This window comes from Protomyctophum bolini, assembly GCF_963924005.1.
Source record: "Protomyctophum bolini genome assembly, chromosome: 7".
Lineage (NCBI taxonomy): Eukaryota > Metazoa > Chordata > Actinopteri > Myctophiformes > Myctophidae > Protomyctophum > Protomyctophum bolini.
The window spans coordinates 32,475,273-32,501,412 of NC_137868.1; the positions used below are offsets into that span (position 1 = coordinate 32,475,273).

The following is a 26,140-nucleotide window of genomic DNA, read 5'->3' on the forward strand; positions in this document are numbered from 1 at the left end:
CTGTTAAAGGGACACTTCACCCTTTTGCAAAAACAATATATGTTAATGACGTTTAGAAGCTTTAGATCACTTTCCTGGGGGTCTTTATGTGTGTAATATGTGGTTTTAGATATTTTAGATTGTAGCAGTGAGCCTGTTGTCTCTGATGTCATGGACACTGGGCTCACTTCCTTCCTGGACTACATGTTGTCTCAGTAAGACAGCTCTCCCCCCTATCCACAAGGAGGAGCAGTGCACCAAAGAATTATGGGAATTGTAGTCCAGGAAGGTAGTGAGACCAGTGTCCATGACGCCCACCCGGAAGGGTTGACTCCCACTTATAGACCAGAGCGGCCAATGCGTTCCTCCACGCTTTCATTTTTTGCGCCGAGGAAAATGAAAATGATGTGCATAACTGCATACTGACTCTGACAAAGATTACTGAAAGGTCCTTTTAGCAAACAATGATTATTTCTCACAATTCTCAGCACAGCCAGATGGCAGCTTGTCTACAATGTTATTCTAGACAGCTGTGGACCCAAACCTTTCCTAACATCACACTAATTGAGTACATCTCAGAAAAAGGCAGTGCTCACCAAATGGAAATGTTAACTTTGACTTGTTTGGAAATGTTGCAGTGTCATCTCTCCCGTGGCCAGAAGGTCAGATAGATACATGGTCAAATGTTACACAGGCTACCACTCTGTTGGAATGTCATGCATTGTCATCTCAAGCATCATAATGAGAGCCTAATGTGGTTTCAGTGCCCAGACATGTAGGTTAGTTGTTATTAATATCTTAATTGCTTTCAAAAGAGCATAAAACATGTTGACCGGGTTATCTAAGGATGTATACTTTGTCTCATCCTTTTTCTCTCTAGTCTACACCAAATCTCTTTGCTGAAAATAACCGATCTACCGGCGTATATAGTGTTTGTGTTAGTAGATATTGTGTAATGTAATTGTTATTTTTCCATTTGTTCCAAGCAAGATATGTAATTGTCATTTATGCGCATGTTCCAAGCCAGATAAACAATTAAATAGATAATTGCAATTTTTTCACATGACAATTAATCATCAACTAATTCTGTTTTTCATGATCATGACGGGCACTAGTGTAGGGATATGTCTCTCTCTTTCTCTCTCGCTAACTCGTGCACGCGCACACGCACACACGCACACACACACACACACACACACACACACACACACACACACACACACAATGCTAATACCATTATGTGCAGTGCAATCTTGTTGTGATTGTCATGTCTCTTTAGCAATGATTGTAGTTCATGCCAAGTGGTTCCAGCTGGTAGCTGCTTGCTATCAGTGTTCCTGATACTGCCAGTGATGAAGGCCACCTGCTGTCCACAGCAGCCTGATCAAGCAGCAATGTCTATATCGCTTCCATCTACGTATGCTTCTGTTATTTCTACCACTGGCTTACAGTATGCTAATGGGGGTTCCGTCTTCTTACAGTATGCTAATGGAGGTCCGTCTTCTTACAGTATGCTAATGGGGGTTCCGTCTTCTTACAGTATGCTAATGGAGGTCCGTCTTCTTACAGTATGCTAATGAGGGTCCTGCTGTGGTTTCATCATTATACCGACAGTATCGGCCTTTGAAGTCCCCGCGGCCAGTTTCATCCGTTTATCTTTATGAAACTTTACTGCTCTTTAATCCATTTAAATTCGTAGGACAGGTATACTCGTCATGATTAATAAATGTTGCGCCATGCACTGATTACACATGACGAGCAGGGTGGTCATAAGGCGTTTAATATAGCTGTAGCATAGCCTCGCTGTGTGTCATTCATTGAATCGCTCTGGTTGCTATGCACGGTTGCTAGGGTCCCTCCCGCACCATCTGTTTTGACTCAACCACACTGGCTCCTGTTTTGGAACATTGGCGTTTTCTAAGGCTAGTATGGACCTCATTTTAGCTCGTTAGCATTAACACTAATACTTTAGAATTCAAGATGGAAGCCTAAAACGGAAGCGCATTACAGCGAAATGGTCAGAAATCCCCTGCACCCAAGCACCATACCACCTTCGTCCAGCAGGCGGCACTCCTTGTGTTAACACTTTAACGCTGGTATTTAAAGTGACATTTCCTATTTTGGGCATTTGTTGACTTGTGATATAGTGTCTCCTTGTGGATCGCTATTGGCTGAAATTCTTTGAAAGGTTTTGGACATTTTTGAAAATAGGACGTAAATGGTTAAACTGCTGTATCTGTCAAACAGTTTATGCCTTCACAGCCGCACACAAAGTACTGTTTTGTTTTAGTCAATTCTGATGAATCATGAAAATCTAAATTGATGTGTTAAAAACATTTACAAATTAAATTTCCGTTGAGGATAGTTGAAATGTCACAAAATGGAGCTTAATCTATGTTATGTGGCCAAATTTGGATTCAAGTTAATTGTTTTGAATAATGTCTTTGCTCTGCCTTCTCCTAATAATCCTCTACGTCTACATTGCAGGTTCAACTACAGGTCCACTCATCACCTTACCACCAATGGCTTCTATGAGTTCCTCAACTGGTTTGATGAGAGAGCCTGGTACCCTCTGGGCAGGATCGTTGGAGGCACGGTGGGTAATGTGTGTGTGTGTGTGTGTGTGGCCCCTCTCCAACAACCGTTTCATAGGTCCTTAATCCTTATTGTCCTGCCTGAAGCAAACTTGAGAATAGATGGGCAGATTGCGGAAAGATTAATCTTATGGTTCTAGGTCACTGTTGAGGTCAAAATTGACAACTTATTAACTGGATTTTCAAACTTGTAGGGAATGATCAGTAGTTTGCCCTGAAGAGATAATTAACTTTTAGGTCTTTAAAAAAAAACGTTACAATCGAGAGGAAAGCGATATTGCTGCGGGTGGACTTTGCATTTTTATAAGATTATTATACACACTGGCCCAATAAAACTCTCCAATCATTTCTCGAGAGTCACAGGCAGTGCTCAATTCTCAGTCATCTCCTCATACTGTTTCTCGCATATAATGTAGTGTAAACACATGTGCGTACACACGCACATGAAGCCTTAGGCTGGTTAAACGGGCAATAAGTTAGCTAGGAAGACTGTGGAGTCATCATAAGATACATAGAATAGATCCATCTTCATGAATCCCTAAAGGACACCCAGTCCAGGGTCACTTTAACACACCATTACCCTGCCACTCAATGTGTGTGTATCTCCTGTCTTGTATTTAAAGCACTAGTTAGATCCTCTCCACAGGAATCGGTGAAGGAAGCGTAGCGGTCATGAAGCTACTCTTTCCCTGTGGTTTACTCATGCATTTGGCCACAGCGGCAACTGTAATGCTGGAGGGTCTCTTTGATGCACACTTTGTCACTTACAGTATACTCTCTCTTTTCATTTGAAGCTCTATCCTTCATATGAGGTGTTCTCTCTAGTGAATATGGAAGTGTTTGATTCCAGGAATGCAATGAAGAAGATATTACTAGTTATTACTATTATTAGTCTATTTGACTGCTGACTTTCAATATAGGAAGGTCAATTTGAAACTGACTGTGCTATCTACAAGAGGAAGGCTACTCTTTAGATACAGATTTCGCACATAAACTAGCATGCCCACGCACGCACACATTCAAACTTCGAACAAGGTTAGAATTGTCGCACTTTACACTAGTGACAGTAGCAGATCTACAAGTGCCCAACTTGTTGTGACCTTAAACATCTACTATTGTAATGGTGTGAAAGAGACGGTGAGAACAAAATAATCATTACAGTACGATATTATCATCACTATATGATGGTATTTGGTCCATACCGCCCAGCACTAGCTGCACCCAAATAACCCCCGTTCTTCCGCCAGGTGTACCCAGGGCTGATGGTCACAGCCGGTCTCATCCACTATGTGCTGAACCTGCTCCACATCACCGTCCACATCCGGGACGTGTGCGTGTTCCTGGCACCGGTGTTCAGCGGCCTCACCTCCATCTCCACCTTCCTGCTGACCAAGGAGCTGTGGAACCAGGGAGCCGGGCTGCTGGCGGCCTGCTTCATCGCCATCGTGCCCGGTTACATCTCCCGCTCGGTGGCCGGCTCCTTCGACAACGAGGGCATCGCCATCTTCGCCCTGCAGTTCACCTACTACCTCTGGGTATGGCCACACACACACACACACACACACACACCACACACACACACACACACACACACACACACACACACACACACACACACACACACACACACACAGGGCTGTATTACGGGGAAAACTAAGTGACGTCTTGTAAGTTTGAAGATCTCTTATTTCTGCTATCTTTGGAAAATGTTTGAGAGTCAACATGGAAACGATTTTGCAAAGTTATGCGACTATCCAATAGTTACGATTAGGCAAGTATGTAGTAATTGTGACATGCCTATAACACACACATACAGTATACACATTACACATACTAGTAGTGGAGCTGTCATCTTTTTGATATATAATTTAGTGTGTGTGTGTGTGTGTGTGTGTGTCTCTTTCTTTGTTGATTGGATGCTGGACGATTACTTAGCTTGTAACTTTGGAAGCTCAATGAGAAAATGTAATCCCAGATGTTCATTTAAGATCATAGGATGCGATATGTGAGTTATCGTTGAGAGAATCTTTTCACTTCTAAAGCCAAACACAAGCACTCTTCTACTGTACATGTAGCTCCATTAAAATATACTGGTCCTCAGAGGTTTGTGCATGTTGATATGTAGGCTAATGTTATTCGCAAAGAAGTTAATCAACCATGGCATTTCATATGTGCCACTGAGATTTAATAAAAGAGATTGAGCTCCCTAAGTAAAGTGGTAATTGGAGGTATTTGGATGGATGGGGAATAGCTTAACATTATTTCCATATGAAGATTAATTTTTAATCTCAATGTAGCTGGAAAAAGACAAATCTCAAGGCACACACACACACACACACACACACACACACACACACACACACACACACACACACACACACACACACACACACACACACACCAGGGATGTTTGTTGACAGGTTGCATCATGCCTGGGCAGATAGAGTAGGAGTGGTATCAGCAGAACCTTAAATAACATTCCTCCCATCAATCTCTTTCTATCCCGCTGCTCTTCATGCTTTCATTTCATCCCTCGCTTCCTTATCTGATACGTCTCATTGGCTCAGGTCGACCATTCATCCTAAGCTGCAGCCTCATCCAACCATGAGCAGCTCCAAGACGCGTGTTCGTTAAGTCAGGCCTCGTTAGCCTCGTTAAGGCCCCGATAGAACTAGCCCCTTAACGGAGCCTCTCGTGGTGTGATGGGGAAGGTAAAGATGTATAGGACGTCTGTACAGGCCATTACAGGGAGAAATGTGATGAATAATTCACGTGGTCGTGCTTGGTAAGCAGCAGTTGCAAGCTGCATGTCTCCTTTTAGGACAAAAAGCCACAGAATGAACAGAATCTAGTTAACACATTTAGTACCGGAACTGCATCAAAATAAAGGCGTTGCTTGCGCCGGAGTAATCGCCAGAGTAGTGATCGCTTCCATTTTGAAAGCCATGAACCGGAAATACTTTCTTAAAAAAGTTGACTGACAAAGTGCCATCACAATCTCCGATCATCTTAATATATTTATATACGCTACAAAAAGAGTTCATATTTTGCGGGAGAGACGGATGAGGAGCAGAAACGCAGCGCCAGCATATCGATCCATTCATCACCACGGAGAGCGCCCTGGATGAGGAGATACGAGTCATTCTTTCCGCCGCGCTAACATGGGAGTCAATGACAAGCTAATAGTTTCACAGAGCGTTAGCATACGGCAAGCGAAAAGCGAAATGCCAAAAAAAAAAGAAGTAATTATTCTGAATATTATTATCTCGCCCTGCGTCGTTTGGACGTCGCTAGGACGTCCACAGACGTCTAAGGCACCTCTCGGTTCCAATCCTTATGACGTTTCAGGACGTGTTATGTACTAAATGTGTTAATGGTGGAGCTTAATGGAGGTAGCACTTTTTATTGTTCCCCATGACCTAGCTATCGGTATGGCTTGGATCACATCCCTGAATGAAGAAAAAAGTGGAATGTCCGCACACGATATAATTCTGCTCCCCGTCTTTTTTATTTCAACCTAAATACAACGTTTCGCCCCTCCGGGCTTTCTCAAGTTACATGCGTATGGCCTTGAAATCCTTAATAGGTGGAACATAACTGGGTGTCGTCATTCAATCAATTGATAAGCCAATAGGCTGTATGTGAAGATCCACTCCAGAGCAATACAAATACAGCTGGGATGTGCATATCGTTTTCCTGCATCACATCCCTCCCCCACCCCCTCTGTTTCTTTGTCTCTCTTTCTGCCTCCATTGCTTTCTGATAGACTCCATTATCTCCTAATGCCTCCACATCACGCATTCAACAACTGACTATTGCAGATTACAGTCGCTAACCAGCACAATTGCACCCAGATTTTTCCAAATTCCTGTCATAAAAGTATAATTGTGACGGCCCTGACTGGCTCTAAATCTTGTGTGTTCACTGATAACCCATCCTTGTCTCCTCTCTGATTTAAAGGTGAAGTCGGTGAAGACAGGATCTGTCTTCTGGACCATTGGATGCTGCCTGTCCTACTTTTACATGGTGAGGACATGTGCACACACACACACACACACACACACACACACACACACACACACACACACACACACACACACACACACACACAGAGTATCGTGCAAAGAGATAACCATTTCACTCCTTGCAGAGCAGCACATCCACAGACAATTAGACACCGCAACCAATAGAGCCCTCAAGGTTGTTTTGAATGACTCAAAGCATCATAGTGGATTTCCGTCAGACATGGATGTTCTCACAATCATCCGTCCTATTGTCCCCAAACAAAGACGGATGCCCCAGGGAAACCTTTTCCCATGAATGACCATCATTCAGCCAAAGTGTGCTATTTTCGGGAGGAATGGTTCAAATGCCATGTAGCCATATCTGTGTTCTGTCACACCTCTGCCGCCACAGCCTTTCACTGTCTGATGGGTACGCCACACTGAGACGATGAGCACAACGCTGGTGATGATGAGATATCCATGTGTGCCTTTGAGGCTCTGCAGGCAAACAGCATAATTTGAGTGGCACTGTGTTAACGGTGTTGCTCAGAACGATTTCACAGCTCTCTGATAGACCATGCAGCCTTGTCACCATGATGTCCCATCTGGAGAGAGCTTGTCTGTCTGCCGTCCTCAATTGTTTGTAAGACGTCTATGCATGTTTGTGTGTTCAGAACTCAGAGATATCAAAATACTATTGTAACAGGAGGCAGTAAACTGTGCACACACAGACACCTGTGCATGCATAACCAGATTTCATCGTAATTAATCTAGTGTGTGTGTGTGTGTGTGTGTGTGTGTGTGTGTGTGTGTGTGTGTGTGTGTTGCAGGTTTCAGCATGGGGAGGCTACGTATTTATCATCAACCTGATTCCACTTCACGTATTTGTCCTGCTGCTTATGCAGCGCTTCAGTAAGAGAGTCTACATAGGTGAGATGCAACACACACACACACACACACACACACACACACACACACACACACACATCCATAAGAATAACTTAAAGTCCACATTAATTCAAGGACGGTTGGAAATAGAAGTTTTACATGACCTGGCAGTTCTCCTCTGTTCTCGTTTGACAAACTGCATTACATTCATTCAGGATAAGCCTTTGTCGCAAGTGCAAAAATCTTGTACAGTCAGCAACACACACATGCATACATACACGCTGTGCCTGTCTGTCCCTCCATAAAAAATATAGAATAAATACGAAAGCCACAAAAAAAAAAACATAAATGGACCTGTAAACTTAACACTGACGATTTTATTGTACATACAACCTCATTAATATTCTTCCCCACGGGGGCAGTGTAAACACACAGATGCAGATAATTAATAGCTTTCATTAGCAGACGGTGTTGTGTCTATAACTAGACAAATTCAGTTCAGTCAAACACCCTGGAGACCGATGGAAGTAATCTGAGAGAGAATTGGGGCGAAGGGGGCAAGAAGTGGAGATAATGAATGGGAAGGAAATCCAAGAAAACTAGATGAAAACTGACTTTTGTGCAAACCAGCTGCAGTTCAACAAAATGTATGTACATTTGCAAAATGTGCATCTAACTTCTAACCCCTAAAGGAGGGCAGGGAACAGAAGCTGATAAATAGTCCTGCATAATGCAATCATGGCTGCATAATGATAATCAAAGTATGAAACTGCAGGACATAAGGAATCGACATTCAATCTAGGGTGCTATGGCAACCAGCTAGATTGCTGAAAGCCATCAGAGTTAGAGAGCTAATAAGCTTCATAAAGGAGATAAACTAAAGATAAGACGAGAGCAGAGAAGGAGAGCGTAAAAGGAGATGAGAGGAGGAATAAATCCAAAAGAGCAGAGATGAGCATGGGGTCAGGCTTGATGGATGCTGCTGTCTCACTGTGGTGGTTTTTGGTCAAAATGAATAATTTAGCCTTGAACATTTTAGTTGAATTTCTTGTCTTTCTCACTTCTTTTGCTTTCTCTGCACTTGTCTCCCTCTCCTCTCTACCGTCTCTCTCTCTTTCTCTCTCTCTCTCTCTCTCTCTCGCTCTCTCTCTCTCTCTCTCTCTCTCTCGCTATCAGACTGTCTGGAGTAACAATAGTCATAATTGAGTTGGCACAAACTTATATTATCTCTGGATGTTCCCCGGTGCATGCATACGTACGTACTTAGACTTTGAGTCCAGTTCATGACCTGCTGCCACATATAATTCCTCTATCTCCTGTCCAATCAAGGCAAAATGCTTTAATGCAATCAAATCAAGCCGTTTTATTAGCTCATGAGCAATATCTCCTCTGCACCAAAATAGAATCCCCCAGAATACTGAATGGATTCACATCAGTCAGCATCTGGGGAACAGGTGCTGTGTGCCACCTACTGAGACGTTTTGCTGGGCATGGCGACTGGCTCATTTGTTACGGAGACACTCTGCATGGTTGCCAGCCCAGTACCAGGACTAAATTATTAGATTATACTTGATGAGAAGAAGCCACCTGGAGAGGCTGGATATCGGGTGTATTAATTGTTGAGCTGTCTGGGTGTTTGGCCAACGGAAGACGCCGTTTTCCTAATCAGACACGAACAGACATTTAACAGAAAAACAAAGGAAAGGCTAGGGCTACAATGAAGGATCTTACTCTTAACTCGGAGAGTTAACCAGCAGCAAATCTAAAAATCTATTGTATGCTTTATAAAAATCATCTGCAGTAATCTATGTGCTTTGTTGTCAATGGCCAAAAAAAAACGGCCTTGCAGATGATCAGCTTTGAGAAGAATTATTATTAAGTTTGGTTAAATCTGTGGCATTTCTGTTCTTTGCGGATTTTGGGAGAGCCAACGAAGTAGCAGGCTATCTTCTTAAACATAATACTAATGTTTGCACGGTATTGCAGGGCAGGCCATGCTTTTAAGTTTACACAAATCACCTCACACTGTCCCTGAGAAGCAACAGAATTGTGTGATTTGCACGATGAAGAACTTTTAACCTTGTGTTACTTCCCTCATTTCCGCTATGTGCCATAGAGATGATTAGAACCACATTAGAGGAGGTAATAATCTTCCAGGCTTGTGGATGGTCCTCCCAACTATTTCAAAGCCATCCACGTTTACCTTATGGGCTTTAATAATTGTGTCATCTGCCGAAGACGGCAGTGGAGATGAGAGACGAGAGAAGTTGATTCACTGCCCGGAACCAATTGGGTGGGCCTTTATTTTATTTATTATTTTTTTTACGGTTCCCATGGGTGTCATCTGGTACGGTTCCAGTCAGGCATACTTGTTTTTCAGCAGAGGAGGGAACCTGCTTAGAAAACGACGTTCAGTCAGTCCAGTTAAAATCATGACATTGCCACAAACCTAACTCTCATCATGATTCCTAACCAGTTATGGACATATTCTGATGTGTTCAAAACAGTGTACAGTGCTCCCTCACTCCTCTATCTTTATTCATGACCATGAGACTGGTGCAGTATTAACAGACGTTTTACAGCAAAGTTTACACTCCTATAGTGGCATGTTGTCATAATTAACAACTACCGGTAATAAAATAAACTTAAAACCGTCGATGCAAGTCATATAACTGGACTGCTAAGAAAAGTATGTGTACACATATCTTTCTAAATAACATTTAGCAGCTATGGACAAGCAAACGGCATACATCTCTAAACAATGTACATAGCCTACGTATGTGAACACATACATCTGACTAATGTAGCGTCTATCTTAATAGACAAGATGGATAGTGTTGGGTAATGGGTTTAGGGCTGCATCCTTGCAGGTAGGGGGTGCCATGGCCTTAGGAATGGGGTGCAAGCAGCAACTGCGAGCCAGTGGAGTGGGTGCAGAAGTGTAAAGAGTAAAGACATTAACATTTTGGGAGGTTCAAGGCCAGGCATACTGTACTGCTGTTCTCCAGTACATCAGTGGTGACCTCTAATGCAGACAGACTAGCAGGGAAGGAGTCACAGTGTTTGCGCCTGACTGAAGCTCAGAGCTGAGCAGACTCCTTTGTTGATAAAGGGTCTGATCCTCCAGATCATGTAAAGTGCCAAAGTGCCAAGAGTTAGTTGATTGGTGAGAAGCTGGAAGAAAGTCTAATCAAATGTCTTGGTAGGTGATCTTATCAATTCTACAGCCGCTAGATTTTGAAGCAAGGAATAGGTGGAGAAGAGCTTATTTGGTTTTGGTGCAGGACTGAATTTTAATGCAATAGAAAATTGACTTTGTACGGCGGTTGTGGATAATGAGAGGGAATGAAACTCTGAGAGGTTGTCTGATTGGGTAGGTTTGTGCCAACTCCATGGCGGGGACAGTCAAAGACAGAGATTGTGGAATATATCTCTCCTTTTTCTGCATTCTCATCTTCGCACGTCGTCCCCATAGTCTGCCTTTCCCCAAGCTGTTTGCCTTTTGCCTTTTCTGTGTATAAAAGACTTCAGGTGCACTGTCTGTCGCTGCCACTTATGTTTACACTGACATGTCTGATGTCTGCTGCTAAATGATGTCTCTCCTCCACTGAGACTATACACGCAAGGTATTATTATAGGTTTTTATATCTGTTGATGCTACTACTAAACTAGAATTCATTCCATATGTCACCCAGGCGGATGCGTGCATCAGGGCGTTTTACTGTTATTATCACTATTATGAGTGACTCTAAAAGTGTGAAACATGTTTTTCATTTCAGCTGGTCTTTAAAGTCTGCAATAGAGGGAAAATAACTGAAGAACATAATGCACATCTTCTTGTTTTCTTATTGTCTTATTCTGCATTCTCCCCGTCACTCTTCTTTTTGTGCGTTTGGTCTTGGCAGAGCCCACTTAAAACCTGCCAATCATCATCCCAACTCTGTCCCTGAAGCAATTCTCAGGATATTACCATTTTAATCAGTTAAAATGCAAAGCTGCTGAAGGCTTCTGCATAGGCATACACACGCACGTACACAAATCCTCCGGCAAATGAATTGATTTACTCTCATGAGGCTGTCTGTAGTTTTCATAGACTAAGGTGTCATAATTGTCTGTCTGAAAAGCTCATCTCGCATCTCGTTTCCCTCCAGTAAGCCTCTATGAAGCACTTAATTTGCATTGCGTTGATCAAAACAAAACCATTTAGAGCCCGTTATGAGACTTTGTTGTCAAATTGACAGCTTGTTGGAGACGCTTTGGCTTTGGTTGGAGCAATCACACGTGTGTTGTGCGGTTGCTTTGCTCGCGCCAAGTGTGTAAATCGTTTTGCCGTAAAGGCTTAATTGTGTACCTCAGATTGGTGAACCAATAGGCTCCACCCCTCCACACCAGGAATCACACAGGCTGGGTCAGGCTGGGGTTTGTGAGATTAGCTGCAGACGGAGACGGATGGACGGGCACATACAATTGTGAATCATTCAGTACACATACATCAGACTGAAGGCCTATTCATAGTTGAGTTTTCAGTGATGAGGTGACCACCGAAAACTACAACATGACGTCACTGAGCCACGGTGAAGAGAGAACCACCGCTCCCCCCAGCCCTTCTCTCTGTTTTTAGTTACCACCGAAACGGTGATCACCAAGACTCGCTCCAGAGTTTATTGTTCAAGTTTATTGTCCGAAGGTCCCAACTATGAAACTATGATAACTATGAAACCTTGAGTTTTTGTCACCTAACCCACAATCCCCGTCACTCTGTCACAACACTCGCAATTCCCGTCACTCACCCTAGGCCAGCCTCCGGGTCATCGTGACATCACGTGACATCAGCCCCCTGGTCACCCCAGAGGGCTGAGATCTCTATTCTCTGGTTGGATTTGCGTTACTATGGTCTCAGGTTGATCGTTATTGTTGTACGTCTACAGCTTGACTTTGTTCATGAAGACATGCCTGGGCAGCCTGGTAGAAATTACTTTTTGAAAGACATTTTCGAATGCAGTCCCATTAGTGTCTCTGAGTTCTGCCAGTGACTAGTATACATTCATACATTGTGACCCAGCAGGACCTCAGCGGTTTCCTGGAAGCATATTACCCATAGTTTGGCCATAGAGTTTTTTTTGCATTTGGAACAGTATTTTCTACTCTCCAGTTCTTTCTTGTTACGGTCTGCACTGGGACACGCTCTCCCTTCTGACTGATACCTTTCTATTTAAACTCTCCCCCAATGTTATTTGTGCAGCCGCGCCCGGCAGCCGGCGAAAACTAGAGTTCTCAACAGGCCCATAAATTAAGGCCCGGGCCCTACCTGGGCCCTCATCAAACCCTGTACATTCAATACACTGCCCCAGCTGCTACACTTAGATCTCCATATATGGAGCTGACCTGTTCTGGCATTCCATATCATGATCTGGCCTCATCACACCCTGTACACTCAAGATAAGCTCCATATATGGCCAGTGCTTTAGGGCGAGGTCGCTTCTCGCCCCCAGGCGTCTTACTGGTGTATATACTTGTTGTGTATACATATATTGTACATGTGTGTGTGGTCTGTGTATAATGTACATGTTAACGTGTGTGCTTTGTGTGTCCTTCCAGCCTACAGTATGTTAACTTGTGTACTTTGTGTGTCCTTCCAGCCTACAGTACCTTCTACATCGTAGGCCTGGTCCTCTCCATGCAGATCCCTTTTGTGGGCTTCCAGCCAATCAGAACCAGCGAGCACATGGCTGCAGCAGGTCAGTAACATTAATCACCTGCGGTCAGAGGTAAAAGTCAATAGAAATGTAAAATAGACATTTGTTGTCCAGTAACTTCTATGTGTTGTTCATATTGGACCACTTTTGAAGACTTTTTTATTTTTTTACTTGAGCTGTATACCAACTCTATTAGCAGTGTCTCAGATGAGTTGTCTTGTAAACACGGTCTGGATGTGCTTGCTTTGCTGCAGGCAGCCCCATTTTTCATAATCAGAAAAATATGTTCTATTTATTGCCTCGTTTACCTTGTTTACTTTGTTTCATAGTTTGTTTGCGTGTCTGGCGGCGGTGTCTATGAGTATGTTGCTTGCATGCGGCCGCCTGCTTAAGTGTGTGTGTGTGTGTGTGTGTGTGTGTGTGTGTGTGTGTGTGCGCGCAATGCACATGCTGTAATTAGTTGTGTTTATTTATTTATTATTTATTTAATAATTATTTTGACTGCAGTTTTGTTCTGTACTCTTGTAAATCTTTGGGGATTACCGGTATATTTATAATGGTCATTGCACTGGTATTTGAATGTATTGTGCACGTCGTTGGCTCATGCAACCCCAACACCCAAGTGCAAAAAAAACAAGAATTTACTTCTTCCTTGCGCGTGTCGTATCTATCCAGGTGTGTTTGCGCTGCTTCAGGCCTATGCGTTCCTGCAGTATCTAAAGGACAGGCTGACCAGACAGGAGTTCCAGACTCTGTTCTTCCTTGGTGTGTCTCTGGCTGCCGGTGCAGTGTTTCTCTCCGTCATCTACCTGACGTACACAGGTGAGTGTGCCCAAGAACAGCTCCTTAAACGCCTCGCTAACGGGAGTCAAATACATCTTTCAGACGGCATTGCAGGCAATGACATCCTTTTACTTAACAGTAATGGATCACTTTGCCCATGGCACCATTGTCTGCTCACTCTGTGTCAGACTGTGTCTCTGTAATAATAATAATAAAAAAAAATATTTGTACCAAACTGGCTCACAAATTGAAGCTTGAACCAAACCGTGGATTCACATAATGGCATTGGTTACACATTCAAGTCAAAATCTGTCTCGGTCCCAGCAGAGGTAGATGAATCACAGCTCATAATAGCACTATTTGCATCACAAAACGTTACCATCTCAGGCCATAAATGAAAACAGCGTCAACAGTCCAGGCAAATTGAAACTCATGAATAGTGTGAAAATTGATTCGTAGTTGAATCTACGCAAAGAATGGGCGAATCTCTTTAGTTAAACCAGTACTGTTCTGGACTGGTGTAGCACTTTTGTACTTTCTGGGTTAGGATTATAAATGCAGTATCAACATTTCCATTTGACTAAAAGAGATGTACAGTAGGCTCTCACCACACTAGTGATGTACAGTAGGCTCTCACCACACTAGTCGACATGCCCACATGCAGCCAGCCTGTACACTGCAGTTTTACCATTCAACATAGTATTGTGAATTATGTGGCTTTGTTCACAAACTGCACACATGGTAGCTCACTATCCATAGGTAGAGACTGGATGTTCCAGACCTAATGACAGACAAGCAGCAATAATGTTCCAGCGAATCAAAGTCTAAATGAAAAACCAACACTTTCACTGAAACCTGTCATTGTATTGCATGCAATGTGGGAGCCCAATAGTAATCACTAATTCCTGTGACCACTAGGGCTGGGCCCTGACCTGCCACTTCTAATTACTCAACCATGGCTAGCTGTAAATACGATCGTGCTTGCTATTTAATGAGTGCAGCAGCCCAGTTCCTATTAGCTACAGTAGCTCATATGTTTGCACTTTGCAATATGTTAAATGTGATTAGTTTCCATGTTCTCATTTATCATTCTACAGTCCAGCTGACTCACCAGTCGAGGGAGAGCTCAATATATTAATTTACTGTCTGTGAGACTGCTCACGCACATTACAGTAGAGCACATACAAATTGGAGAGTAATTATATCATTGATACACAAAATAAGGAATGTTTCAAACCAATTATATGTTCCACCGATCTGTGACAAGCTAACAATTCTATGTTGTGTGTGTGTTCCTGTGTATATTAATGTGTGTTGGTGGGTTGGCTCTTGTATGTGTTTTGTGTAATGCGTATTTACTCTGTCACCCTCAGGCTACATTGCTCCATGGAGCGGACGATTCTATTCCCTGTGGGATACTGGGTAGGTCATCGCTATACACCTTTCCGGTCCCTGGCTGGAACAGTTGCACATTTTGTTCTCTGTAGGGATGCAACTATTAATTACTTTTTACATTTTCAAATAACCAAGATTCAGATACATTTTATATATATATATATATATATATATATATATATATATATATATATATATATATATAAATCAAATTATTATACGAGGAATACGTGCAGTGACAAACAACTGGCCCTGAACACGAGCCAGTTGTGTCCGTAGACGCTCGACAAAGTGGTGGATTCGAACGCCCAGCCTCTGTGGTGGTGGGCACTGGGCACCCCCAAATCTATTATTCATATATTGGATTGATTTTCAGAGTTGTATAATGCACCCCTACTTTGATGGTCTCTGACAGAACCACAAGTACACGATTTTGTTTACTTTGTTCCTCACAGAGGGTGAAATGAAGTGCCTCTACTGTAACTGGTGCACTGAGGCTTGGCAAGAGTCCTTTCATTTTATTAATGTGACGAGCAATGTTTCCCCTTTCTGGATTGCTTCGTGATTTCAGCAAGTAAATCAAACAAAGTAGTTCAAAGAGAGAGATGTTTCTTTGGGCTTGTCAGTCAACACGCATCATAAATTCCTAAACGGATACAGCTACTTTTCTGGTCTTATAGGGACTTGCCGAGTGCAGAATCAGCCTTCCAAGTGTAAGTGGGCCTGGGTGCGTTCTTTGGACTTTGAGGTGGTTTTGCTGCAGTGCAGTATAATGTATAATAACGCTTGGATGACTGGCTGACAACAGTTACTACTTTCACTCCTCAGGCTATCGTGATTCACTTAATTTTACTATCAGCTGAAGTTAATATCAACTGAGTATAGGAGTACAGTCCATGCAATAAAATACTACGAAGAAAATGACTTTTTGTGTGGCTTGTAAGGCATTGATTACTTAGTGTTGTGACCTTTTACAGCTTCTATGGTTTGTCATTTTAATTTCTCTCTCTCCCACGTTTTCTTCCATTCTCTTGCTCTTTGCTCATGCTCAGCTATGCTAAGATCCACATCCCAATCATCGCCTCTGTGTCGGAGCACCAGCCCACAACCTGGGTCTCATTCTTCTTCGACCTCCACATCTTGGTCTGCACCTTCCCAGCAGGCCTCTGGTTCTGCATCAAGAACATCAACGACGAACGCGTCTTTGGTAAGCGTCCCAGCACGCACCGATTTATTTCTGAATTCAAAATAAGAGCAACGTACAGTACAATTCATCATTTTCTACTCTTACCCACAAGAACATGTTTCTGTGATAAGAGTGCAAGCAGCCATGCAGTATGATCACTTCACGAGACGAGTGTTGTGCTGTGCCTCTGCATTAAGGGCACCGGTGGTGAAGCAGGTGATTGATCGGAGTCCTTCTAAGCCTCAAAGCACAGTCAGTCAGGCCATGATCCATTATTATTGCTATTGTGCCTGAGAGGGAGTTCTTTACTGTCATTATGGGATTACAGTGATGCAGCTATGCACAACAAGCAGCATAGTGCAGTGATCTCCAGGGCTTTTTTTGTATACTCAATTGATAATTGCTGTGGTAAAATCAACACATTTGTTTTGTGACCACATTAAAATGGTTGTGAAAAGTGTGTCTGAAGTAGGTAATTGTGCTCTTCCTGCACATTGAGAACATGACAGCAGGGAGGCTGTATGATGATGTAGATTGTAGACCAATGTACTCATGTCTAGCTAATTTAAGTCAAGCTCTTAGGCTGCAGCTGTGCATCATTCCTGTTTTCTCTTTCCAATCTAAGCTTGTGGCAGGTTGTGAATTTAAATCTAGTCCTTGATCTGCTATTACTCCTCATCCCCACTCATCCCTCTTTACTGCCAGCGTTTGCTGCAGGCTGTCCAATGAAGTGATGAAGATCAACACAGATCGAAACGTTGTCAGCCTTTAATAAAGAAAGTCTTATCTTTACCTGTGGTGTGCGGGCTCCATCCTATCTACACAATGAAGTTGAAGCGCCATAAAAAGTAATCGTAGAAAAAGAGAGAATGCCAATCACTCTATGCATCTGGCAAAAATAAAATTGTTAGGGCACCTACCACATACTGTAGGGTATGTGGGGACTCAGGCTCTAATTCTAATCTTCGATTCCCAGGCCGGCCCGACATTTTGCATGTGGGCAAAAAATAAAGTCAGTCAGTCCTGAACTGAAACATCTGAGCCTCGTATTAAGAAGTGCTTTGCAAACACATCTGAGCCTCGTGTTAAGAAGTGCTTTGCAAACGCATCTGAGCCTCTGTAAGAATGATTTCAAGTTTTTCAACTCATTTCTACAATAATGTATTTAAAAAAGCAAAGCTATTATCCAGGGTATGGATTTGTCAAGAATTAAACTTTGCACATCTGATGCGTTTGCATCTTGAGTAAAAAATAAAAGTTAATACTCTGGTGGTCCATTGTCCCGACTTTGTACAGTAGCTGAGAAACAATGTCAAGTGGAAGTGTACCCTTCTGGAATAACTTCATTTCAAGATTGTTCAACACTGAAGTGTAGCCTCTTGCACCCACAATCAGGGTTGCACAAAATGTGTTTGACATGACAGAAGAGTGGTTGGCTCACAAAACCAATACATATCTTTTATTCATTGATCGCTTGTCTGATTTGGATCCATGACTCCATATACCAGGGCACTTTACAAAAGGCAATCACTTTATGGGTGGCCACGTTTGGCCCACTGTCCCCATGTCTCAGTTAAAGTTCTCAGCGAACAAGCTTCTCATGTTCTCTCAATGCATTGCAGACGCATTCAGAGCATCTGTAGATCGACTGTTTTCAGTTATTTTAATAATGGAGCATTTGAAGTGGTCAGACTATCGATATGTTCTATATAGCATCTTCCATAAAAATCTTAATGCTATATTCTCGGATATTTAATATAAAAGCAAACGTTAAAGCCTCAATCTGTGATTTCTTCACATTAGGAGTTGGTCATACAAACATTTTCTGTCTTGAGATTTATTTTTTAATCCACCCCAAACCCTAACCTAACCCTAACCGCACACCGAAGCAACGGGAGTATTCAGCATATTTATGGAGTTGTGTTGAATGGAATCATGTCCCCATATGTCACTCCCCACGCAAGAGTGAAATGTTGCCATGCAGTGGAGGGAGTTTGTCTATACTATAACATATTTATGGTTATTCAAGATCAAGGAGAATCCTCGCGTTCTATGTTTCATGACTATTCTTCCCACACTGCTGAGCCAGTGTATGGTCCCCAGCTCCCCCAAGCCCAGGGTGGATTATAGACCCAGGCACGGCTTCACTGCCCGCATGCTCAGCGTTTCACCATCCTGTTAAATTTTTATACACTCGCTGCTAATGCTGCCCCATGTTTTATTGCTAACACACTCTGGATACACATGTACAATACAAGTACTTTTTCCTGTCCAAGGACTTGACATTACTTCTCTATCTAGAACACTGGATTAGACGTGGGGTCTCTTGGACCTCCAGGGATTCTTGAGGGTTTCCAGGGGGTCCCTAGCTAAATTATTGATAGGTTCCAAAGGGTAACGCTTAACACCGGTCTGCAACTCTGGGAGTTTACAAATGGAACCAAATGGACTGGCATTGGTCCATTTGGTTCCATGTGTACATCAGAGTAAAAACAAAACGAGTAGAATACGCACATCACTTAGTTGAGGTGCTGAGTTGGAAAGTGACATAAAAAAAAGACAAGCACAGTAGAGTACAGTTCAATACAAGGTCTGCACAGGAGAGTACAGTTCAATACAAGGTCTGCACAGGAGAGTACAGTTCAATACAAGGTCTGCACAGGTGAGTACAGTTCAATACAAGGTCTGCACAGGAGAGTACAGTTTAATAAAAGGTCTGCATTGAAAATGCGTTACTCAAAGTAATGTTCTGTACTGGAACTAGGAAATATGTGGTACGTCTTCATACGTTATGCAAGCCACACATTTTTGCGTTATGCAAGCCACTAACAAGCAGCTTATGTTTTAGTTGGACCAGCATTGTTGTTTGTGAAGCAGTTTTATTAATTGGTAATATATTGCTATTTCTATTAAGATTGCTTTTTCAGACGGGTAGGGAGAAAAGTGGGTGGAGTAAAACCCAACTCCAATATTTGTTGGATGTATACAACTTTTTGAAAGAAAGTCAGGATATTTGTAACGGTAATAACCCAAAAGTGATAATTTTGAAGGGAATGGGCCTGTCTAAGTCCAACGTTAAAGGGCCACTTCACCCCTTTTACAACGTACCAGATGTTATTTTAATGTTTAGGACACAAGAAACACTTAATTTGTGCAATATGTGTTTTATATATTTTACTAATTTTAGTATTAGTATTTATGATATGTCAGACATTGGTCTCACTTCCTGCCTGGACTACATGTTGTCACACCTCCACACAACTTTCCCCTCTCCACAAGGAGGGACAGTGCACCAAAGCATTATGGTCATGTAGTAATTCAACAATCCAGTCGAACCCTAGTCAAACACACAGACTTCATTATTAGTCAGCCATCTCTCTTACGCCTACACATCCTCTCTGCATGCATGTCTCGTTCTCACCTGCGTGTACGTGAGTTCCCACTGCTGTCTTTAGTTTAAGCTGTCTGTGTTTGTGCATTCGGTATTCATGCAAGGCAAGCCGTTTGACTTTGTCTTAAACTATGCATAATATTTTTGCTGCTCCCCTGTGTGAAATCCTGTCCACCGCAGACTTCCATTGAGCACAGAGCTCTTTCATCAGAGTGATCAAACTCATGTTCCTCTCCTTTTTTACTTTACACGTTTCCCTTTTCTTTGACTCCTACTTCTCTGTAACGTCGTGAACGCACTCTCTCTCTCTGTCGTTTCCCTCCACAGTGGCTCTGTATGCCATCAGTGAACTCACTCTCTCTTTCTGTCGTTTCCCTCCACAGTGGCGCTGTATGCCATCAGTGAACTCACTCTCTCTCTCTGTCGTTTCCCTCCACAGTGGCTCTGTATGCCATCAGTGAACTCACTCTCTCTCTCTGTCGTTTCCCTCCACAGTGGCGCTGTATGCCATCAGTGAACTCACTCTCTCTCTCTGTCGTTTCTATGGGCTCAGATCCATGCCAATATTATCTGTGTGTTCGTAAAAGAAAATGCGTAAAAAAACAATCCGTAAAAGAAAAATGCGTAAAAAAACAATCCGTAAAAGAAAAATGCGTAAAAAAACAATCTGTAAAAGAAAAATGCGTAAAAAAACAATCTGTAAAAGAAAAATGCGTAAAAGTTACAGATGCTTTTTTTGGTTCCCCAGTGATATCACTGCCAAAATTCACATGACGGCTGAGAGCCAATCACTTACGAACAGAAAAAAAGACAACTTAAATTACGGATGCTTTTTTTGGTTCCCCAGTGATATCACTGCCAAAAATCACATGACGGCTGAGAGCCAATCACGTGAGGCCTTTTCCTCTACCCAATCAAAAAGCTCCATAAGTCTGCCTGGCAACTGAGGTTGCCATGTTTGTCTGGGGCTACGTTATAAGTATAAGTTTATGAGTTACAAGTTTAGCTATATTATATCCATATCTTGTCTTAAAACAACCACTCAATGGCATTATTGACTAATTCATTATTTTATAATGATATATATATATATATATATATATATATATATATATATATATATATATATGATAGCAGCCTCATCATCACATCATCATATCATATCATATCATATCATATCATATCATATCATATCATATCATATATATATGATATATATATATATATATATATACTATAATTAGTGAATCACTGCCTGCACCAATCGCTCCCACTTTTCACACGGGGGGGCAATATCGCACAACGGGCAAGGGCTAGTATAAAATAGTAATACATAACTTAAAAATATATATTTAATCTGGGACTGGGCTTTCCTGTCTATAGGTTTAGCTATATATCCATAATATCTTGAATTAAAACAACCAGTCAATTACACAAATTCGTTATTTTAGTAGCCTAAAAGAAATAAAATAAATTCAGCTATATATCCAATATCCATATGATATTAAAACAATCGGCAAATAGGCTATATCCTAATTTCTGCACACAGGCATCATTATTTTCGTTCTGACGATTAAGTAAGGCATTGTATAATTTCACCACAGGGAGACGCTGTACGTCTTGCTCACTGTCTCATGCACACACCACCCGCACCCCCCCCCCCCCCCCTGCCTGAAACAGGATGTGACGTTTATGGGCGTTCCAATCTAGTATGATAAAAATCGCCAGCTGCTGTCGGTTTGTGTAGCCTAATTCGTTTGTTCCAAGCCACTCTATGGGGAGAAGCCTTTAGCCGCGAGCGAGCATGGTTCCTGACTAGATAGGTGAAGACTTCTTCTTCTTTGGCGATTTTTATCATACTAGATTGGAACGCCCATAAACGTCACATCCTGTTTCAGGCAGGGGGGGGGGGGGGGTGCGGGTGGTGTGTGCATGAGACAGTGAGCAAGACGTACAGCGTCTCCCTGTGGTGAAATTATACAATGCCTTACTTAATCGTCAGAACGAAAATAATGATGCCTGTGTGCAGAAATTAGGATATAGCCTATTTGCCGATTGTTTTAATATCATATGGATATTGGATATATAGCTGAATTTATTTTATTTATTTTAGGCTACTAAAATAACGAATTTGTGTAATTGACTGGTTGTTTTAATTCAAGATATTATGGATATATAGCTAAACCTATAGACAGGAAAGCCCAGTCCCAGATTAAATATATATTTTTAAGTTATGTATTACTATTTTATACTAGCCCTTGCCCGTTGTGCGATATTGCCCCCCAGTGTGAAAAGTGGGAGCGATTGGTGCAGGCAGTGATTCACTAATTATAGTATATATATATATATATATCATATATATATCATTATAAAATAATGAATTAGTCAATAATGCCATTGAGTGGTTGTTTTAAGACAAGATATGGATATAATATAGCTAAACTTGTAACTCATAAACTTATACTTATACTTATAACGTAGCCCCAGACAAACATGGCAACCTCAGTTGCCAGGCAGACTTATGGAGCTTTTTGATTGGGTAGAGGAAAAGGCCTCACGTGATTGGCTCTCAGCCGTCATGTGATTTTTGGCAGTGATATCACTGGGGAACCAAAAAAAGCATCCGTAATTTAAGTTGTCTTTTTTTCTGTTCGTAAGTGATTGGCTCTCAGCCGTCATGTGAATTTTGGCAGTGATATCACTGGGGAACCAAAAAAAGCATCTGTAACTTTTACGCATTTTTCTTTTACAGATTGTTTTTTTACGCATTTTTCTTTTACAGATTGTTTTTTTACGCATTTTTCTTTTACGGATTGTTTTTTTACGCATTTTTCTTTTACGGATTGTTTTTTTACGCATTTTCTTTTACGAACACACAGATAATATTGGCATGGATCTGAGCCCATACGTTTCCCTCCACAGTGGCGCTGTATGCCATCAGTGAACTCACTCTCTCTCTCTGTCGTTTCCCTCCACAGTGGCGCTGTATGCCATCAGTGAACTCACTCTCTCTTTCTGTCGTTTCCCTCCACAGTGGCTCTGTATGCCATCAGTGAACTCACTCTCTCTCTCTGTCGTTTCCCTCCACAGTGGCTCTGTATGCCATCAGTGAACTCACTCTCTCTCTCTGTCGTTTCCCTCCACAGTGGCTCTGTATGCCATCAGTGAACTCACTCTCTCTCTCTGTCGTTTCCCTCCACAGTGGCGCTGTATGCCATCAGTGAACTCACTCTCTCTTTCTGTCGTTTCCCTCCACAGTGGCTCTGTATGCCATCAGTGAACTCACTCTCTCTTTCTGTCGTTTCCCTCCACAGTGGCTCTGTATGCCATCAGTGCTGTGTACTTTGCCGGTGTGATGGTGCGCCTGATGCTGACCCTGACGCCGGTAGTATGCATGCTGTCGGCAGTGGCCTTCTCCAGTGTGTTTGAACACTACCTGGGCGACGACATGAAGAGAGAGAACCCTCCCGTCGAGGACAGCAGTGACGAGGACGACCGCAAGAACTCTGGCAACCTCTACGATAAGGTCCGAGGTCCAGTGTGCGTGCATGCATGCGTGTGTGTATGTGTATGCGGGGCTGTCACGATTATGACATTTTACATGACGATTCATTCATTGTCACACAAATTATTGCGATTAGTATTTTTGTTGAACACTGGAACAAATTACATTTCTGTTTGGTTGTTGGGCTTCGTAAACACAAATTGCCTGGGGCAGATATGATAACATAAAGGGGAAAACCACTATTTTTCAACATTGAACTATGTCATTAATATACAGTACCTTAGAGTTCTTGTGTAGAAGTAATAAAGTCCCCCCCTTCTGTTTAGCCTAGAACTTAGGTTCATGTGATCAGTGACATCACAAATATGTACTTTTTGGCTTGCAGAGTACATCTATGTGAATGATCACTACATGACGCCAAGTTCTAGACCTCCAGCTCTAGGCTAAACAGAAGGGGGGGATTTTTGTATTACTTCTTCACAATAACTCTAAGGTATATTAATGATATAGTTCATTGTTGAAAATGAGTGGTTTTCCCCTATACATATGCAAAGAAATTACTGACATATTCATTTTTATACTTTAGGAAAAACAGCATAGGCCCGGACAGTTGGCTCAACCGTCTGGGCACCTAGACTAGGTTCGACTCCCGAGCCCGACGGCCTTTGCCTCGTGTCACTCCCCATCTCTCTCCCCCTCTCCTGTCTGTCTACTGTTCACTATCAATAAAAGCATTAAAAAAGGCCCAAAACGAATCTAAAAAACAAAACAAAAAAACAGCATAGCAGAATAGCAGATGTACAGTACAAGGTTACAAGACGTCACGAAGTGACGTGTAAGCATGTAAGCCTTGTGATCTACATCGTAGATCTACTATTTGTGCTTCTTTTTCATAGTTGAAAATCTATGAACATGTTTCAACATGGAAATGATTAGGCAAAGATAATTGCTATTATCTCGTGTCCATAAATGTGCGTGCTACATCTGTCCATGCTGTCATCTTCATCAATGCATGCACGTTATAATGAATCATTCTGCAGCCTAAGAAACGATGCTGACAGTTTCATAATGTTGTAGCGACTTGTGGAAAATGAGAATCTTCCACAAGTCGAAGAATGTGTGGAAGAATGAGAATATATATATATATATATATATATATATATATATATATATATTAATGACCACCTGTAATTATATGCCATGGTCCATAAACCACTGGTTGAAAACAATGTGATTCACAATGCCATACATACGTGTCCCACTGCAGGCTGGTAAAGTGCGTAAACACGTGTCTGAGCAGGAGAAGGCAGAGGAGGGCCTGGGGCCCAACATCAAGTCCATAGTCACCATGCTGATGCTAATGCTGCTGATGATGTTCGCCGTGCACTGTACCTGGGTCACCAGCAACGCCTACTCCAGTCCCAGTGTAGTGCTGGCTTCATACAACCACGACGGGTGAGACTAATGCATTCTGACTTAAGCCAGAGGTGGTTAGAGTAGCCAAACGCTGGACTCGGGAAGTAGTCATCAAAGAATCATCCAAGAACTGAGTTGATGACCTGGGGCCTGTTTCACGAAACTTGGATTAGGGATTAAACCGGGATTTAACAGATAGCCTGTTTTAATATATCCTGGATCAGCGATTAACCAGTTTCATGAATCCTGGTTAATCTTGCCAGATTCATTTAGCCAGTTAACCTGGATATGTTGAAGCTTGATTCGGTTTCATGAAAGCAATGCCACACTAGTTACCATGGAAACTAATGCTGTGGATTTAGCTGTTAGCCTGCTCCGGACCAGGCTAACAGCCAGGTTTAACCTAATCCTGATGTCTTCATTAACCAATGATGTTTTCCACACTTATTCAATTAATATGGGTTTATGTTGCCTTATTTAGTAGCCTGCATTAAATAACATCCCGTTATTTATTCATTTATTTATTTATTTTTGTAAAAAATGTAATTAACTGGATTAGTTAATCCAGGTTTCGTGAAACAGACCCCTGGTTTGTTGTTTACATAAACAGAATGTAATTGAAATGTCATATTATAGAATTGTTTGTCCAATAGAAATAATTAAATTGACTGTCCGTCTGAGTTAACAAATTAATACCCACCTTTGATTTAGGCCAGAGCTGATGGAACCATGGACGTCATTAAGAATCCTGTTTTCTATATACTTTCACCAGCTCCCGTAATATCCTTGACGACTTCAGGGAGGCCTACTATTGGCTGAGACAGAACACAGATGAACATGTCAGAGTGATGTCCTGGTGGGACTATGGCTACCAGATAGCGGGAATGGCCAACAGGACCACACTGGTAGACAACAACACATGGAACAACAGTCATATAGCACTGGTGAGAACCTATACCGCACCTTTTAACGGTACTGTTAAAGGTAACTCATTATGTAACACAGGAATAGCTTCTGAGAAAAGTAACTTGTTAATTAAGACCCATATGTGAGGAAGTTTGGTAAACATACAATCAAGAGTGCAGCCTTACCCGGAGTGTTGTGGAGCTCTACTATGGCTAATTTTCTTTGTTTCTCCTTTCACCAATAAATCCCCAAATACTGTGAATACTTCCACAGCCTTACTAAAGGGCAACCTCTCTATTTTCTCTCAATGTCTGCCATGTCGCACACGTGTGACAAATTAATGTAAACAAGACCAGTAATATTGTCACCCGTGTGTGACACCAAAAGTGGTGAGTGG

The 26,140-nt window shown here is 42.1% G+C and overlaps 1 protein-coding gene across 1 annotated transcript in view; it reads left to right on the forward strand.

The window, feature by feature from the left end:
- Positions 1–26,140, forward strand: part of LOC308318977 (dolichyl-diphosphooligosaccharide--protein glycosyltransferase subunit STT3B) — a 65,328-nt gene that overhangs the window by 31,039 nt on the left and 8,149 nt on the right. Inside the window, exons 2-12 of the mRNA XM_080768728.1 lie at positions 2,467–2,575; positions 3,821–4,108; positions 6,534–6,599; positions 7,408–7,507; positions 13,105–13,203; positions 13,837–13,983; positions 15,318–15,366; positions 16,392–16,546; positions 23,231–23,442; positions 24,689–24,876; positions 25,610–25,781. Of these exons, the coding sequence (XP_080624854.1) occupies positions 2,467–2,575; positions 3,821–4,108; positions 6,534–6,599; positions 7,408–7,507; positions 13,105–13,203; positions 13,837–13,983; positions 15,318–15,366; positions 16,392–16,546; positions 23,231–23,442; positions 24,689–24,876; positions 25,610–25,781 (1,585 nt within the window). The remainder of the gene's footprint in view (positions 1–2,466; positions 2,576–3,820; positions 4,109–6,533; positions 6,600–7,407; positions 7,508–13,104; positions 13,204–13,836; positions 13,984–15,317; positions 15,367–16,391; positions 16,547–23,230; positions 23,443–24,688; positions 24,877–25,609; positions 25,782–26,140) is intronic.